This window comes from Theobroma cacao, chromosome 5, assembly GCF_053813885.1.
Source record: "Theobroma cacao isolate CCN51 chromosome 5, ASM5381388v1, whole genome shotgun sequence".
NCBI classification, from domain to species: Eukaryota; Viridiplantae; Streptophyta; class Magnoliopsida; order Malvales; family Malvaceae; genus Theobroma; species Theobroma cacao.
In genome coordinates, this window is record NC_142643.1 from 31,547,335 (window position 1) to 31,551,077 (window position 3,743).

At 29.9% G+C, this 3,743-nt stretch overlaps 1 protein-coding gene across 1 annotated transcript; it reads right to left on the bottom strand.

Moving 5' to 3' along the window:
* Positions 1-1,322: 1,322 nt before the first annotated feature.
* LOC148762566 (uncharacterized) lies at positions 1,323-2,027 on the bottom strand. The gene is made up of 2 exons (XM_088806626.1): positions 1,602-2,027; positions 1,323-1,487 (listed from the first exon to the last, which is right to left on the bottom strand). Exons 1-2 carry the CDS (start codon positions 2,025-2,027, stop codon positions 1,323-1,325), a joined length of 591 nt encoding a protein of 196 aa, XP_088662752.1.
* Positions 2,028-3,743: the final 1,716 nt, after the last annotated feature.

Below are 3,743 nucleotides of genomic sequence, written 5' to 3' on the forward strand. Positions count from 1 at the left end.
ATGAACCCCATATATATAATGTATATATATTAAAAATTACAAGTTAATTAATAATCATAATTTCATGAAGTAATTTAATTAACTATATGGGTTTGTCTTTAATTACATGAAATTAAAAAAATAGTTAGATTCCAAAACTATTCTAATCTCAAAGACTCTCTTGAAGTATATGTATTGTAAGTTAAATTTTTGTAATGTTAACACAAAATAAAAAATAAAAATATTATATTAAAAGTATATATATAATAGTAATTATATTCCTTTGTAATATGATATGATATTTATATTATTTATACATCATTAATAATCTAATAATTTTTTAATTTAAATATACTAATGTCGTCACATTTATAATTTAAGTAACCATACTTTTTAATATATTTGTCAACATTTAATAAAAGAAATTGTTTGTAAAGATGGTCAACGTTTTGATTGTTTTTCTCTTTATGGGTTCGAATCTAAACACCAACAAAAGTGGACATTTTTAATTTAATTATTTAAATAATAAAATATATATAAAACGGGTATTGGAATCGGGTTCGAGGCTAATATCCGTGGAACCCGAATATTAACATAATCGAGTTCGAGTAACGGGTACCCAAGATGTAGTACTTGAACTCGATACGGGTAGTGAAATCACTATCCCAACCCGTCCCAAACCTATTTATAAGGTACCTTAACTCAATATAACTAGGTTGGGCACCTATGGGTACTCTATAATAAGGCACCCATTGCCATCCCTATTCTTACTTTTTTTTAAAAAAAAATATCAATGTTAAATGATTTGTAAATTTTTTTTAAGATCCAAAGTAGTGCATAAAGTTAAAAGTTTTACAGTTTACTCATTGAATTTCAAATTCAATTCTTGTAACTAGGAATCTATTGCCACTAAAAATACACTAACTCAATAATGATGCTCCACAGTTACATCTGGTTGACGAGATCGATCTTTGCCCAAGATATGTCATGCACCCATGTCAAGAATTTCTATCTCATGTTTTTGACAAAGTTTTTGCACATTCTCAAGCAAACTAGACCACCCATCATCTCTCAACTACTGAAAGAGTGACTTTGTACTAAAAACAAGAAGAATTGCATTTAAAATATCTTGAAAGTGTAATTGTAATGCTTGACAAAGAACCCATGATCTCAAACATCAAGTTTAATATGAAAATAACTTCAAATGATGCTAACATTTTATTAGCAACAAAAGCATCACCTCTTTGTGAATAAATGGCCCCTTCATCAATAATATTTCCAATAATAGTGCAAGTTGCATCAAACATTCTCATCAAGTTACAAATAAAATGAAAATGTGAGCTCTATCGAGTATCTCCAACTCTTTGTAGAGTTCCCACTTGATTTGCTCCTCTACCTATTTCAAGTTCATCACTAACAATCATGTTTGCAATGTCAATTGCTTGAGCAACTAGTAATCGGTCATGCCAGTTGGAAGAAACACTAACAATATTTACAATAAAAGTCAACTGTGCAAAAAATCCATGAATATGAACTACTTCTCTACATGTTGTAACCAATGCTAATTGTAATCTGTGAGCATAACAATGTACATAATATGCGTATGAACAATAGTTAAGTACCAAAGCTTGTAAACCATTCCCTTCACCACACATGTTACTAGCACCATCATATCTTTGACCTTCAATACTCTTAACTTGAAGGTTATAACAAGAAAGAATTGACACTAACTCTTTCTTCAAGGTCATTACACTAGCATCACTAATGTGTACAAGATCAATGAAACGTTCTTGGACAAAACCATCAACATCAACAAATCTCAAAATAATAGCCACTTGCTCTTTTTGAAACTTATCTTGAGCTTGATCAATAGTGATACAAAATTTACCACTTTCCATCTCATCTCTAATTGAATTTCTCACCATATTAGCCAAAATATGCAAAATATCTTTTTGAACATCGTTGGATGTGTACTTAGCAATCCGTGGATCATTTTCCAAGATAAGCTTATGAACATTATCATTGTAAAATCCTAACAATTTCAACATTTCAATGAAATTTCCTTTATTTTTTTAGAATGGACTTTCATCATGACCTCTAAACGCACAAGCTTGAAAAGTTAACCATTTAACAAAATCTATGAGAGCTTTGAGCCTAAGTCAATTATTCAAGATCTCGTTTAAATGCTAGTCTTTTGATAAGCCTCCCAATATGTGGGACTTTTTCAATAAATCCTCACAAGATTTTATAACAACATTATGTAAGGAATTTGAATTTTTCTCAACATAATTCAAAAGTGGACAATTTTCTCCAATAGTTACTTTCTTCCACCTTTTTAAAGCCCTTTTCAATAAATGCATTTGAACCTGGATGATTTGAAGCCTTCTTACCAAAACGGTAGCATGGCAAACAAAATAGAGCATCTTTGTCACAAGAATACTCCAACCATGAAGGATATAATTCAAATCAAAAAGCTTGAAAATGATGAGGATGATCATCATCTGATAAAGGATGTTTCTTAAGAATGAGTTGACATGGCTCACGTTTAAGATAAGCAAGACGAATTTCATCTTTTGATTGATAGGAAATTCCCATATCATTGATCATAATCCAAAAATAGGTTCTAATAAAATTTTAATATGTATATATATATTTAATATATATATATATTAAATAAAAAATTTTAAAATTTTTGAAAGTGCCATGGCTCCCTTTAAATATACTATGGTCTGCCTTTGATTAAAAAATATATAATAAATAAATAATTTTAAAAATTTTGAGAGGCTACTCTTTGTCCCTGCGTAACACTATCTTTTATATTACAAAAAATATATATACCACTTTATTCAAAAAGATGGTTCAAATACTCAAGAATTTTTTTTTATCATTAACTTTTGACTAATTTTGAACCAAATTGAAAATGAAAAATGGTAAAATTACGCCCATTTTAATAAAAATTATAAAATTGATATATCACCCTAAATAAAAGCAATAAATTTAAACTTAGTATCTGTTTAAAGATAAATGGTAAATTTGATCTATCACCTTAAATTGAGTGATAAATTTAAATTTAAACCCTAATTAAAATAACTCCACCCCTAAATCATGTAAAGAATGATTCAGTTCACTTCAAAGCAACTAAAATGTAAATTTTTTTTATTAATATTATGATATAATTAGAAGCAAGTTTAAAACTCGAGACTTTGACTTCAAAAAAGTCAAGAAAAAATGAGGTACATAAGGGCGAAGCGTCTATGCTCAATAGCTACTATCAATGGTCGAAGGCTTCAGAGGTTTGGTGGTCAGGTAAACGGCAAGCATATCAAGCAGTGGAAAAGTACACTTTTTTCAGTCTATGTTAGGAATCTAAGCCCGAAAACCACTTGGAGATAGCTGACCGATAACATTCAGAAATTTAGAGTGGTTGTTGATGCTTTTCTTACGGAATCCTCATCAAGCAAACAAGCCATCCAACAAGCCAGTCTTTGCCTTTGTGTGCTACCACTCACTAGAGTCAATGAGGAAGGCCATTTTGCAAGGCTCTAATATGGTGCTTGACGATTATCGAATTATTGTGAACAGGGCCTTATAAAAAAAAACAAAAGTGAGACCACATGTAGTTACAACAAGGGTTGACAAAAAAAGAAAAAAAAAACTTCAAAAAGGCTCTGCTCTATACTTCTGAACCTACCACAACACCACAGCAGATTTCAAGTCAATTAACTAATGCCTCCCTAAAAAATATGAGTGAATTTATTAACATC

Bases quoted from the DNA above. Each gene is read 5' to 3' on its own strand.
- LOC148762566 (XM_088806626.1), bottom strand. From the start codon at position 2,027: ATGTTGAAATTGTTAGGATTTTACAATGATAATGTTCATAAGCTTATC. The intron at 1,488-1,601 runs GTACTTAACTAT...TTTTTTGCACAG, and splicing joins GGAATGGTTTACAAGCTTTG to TTGACTTTTATTGTAAATAT.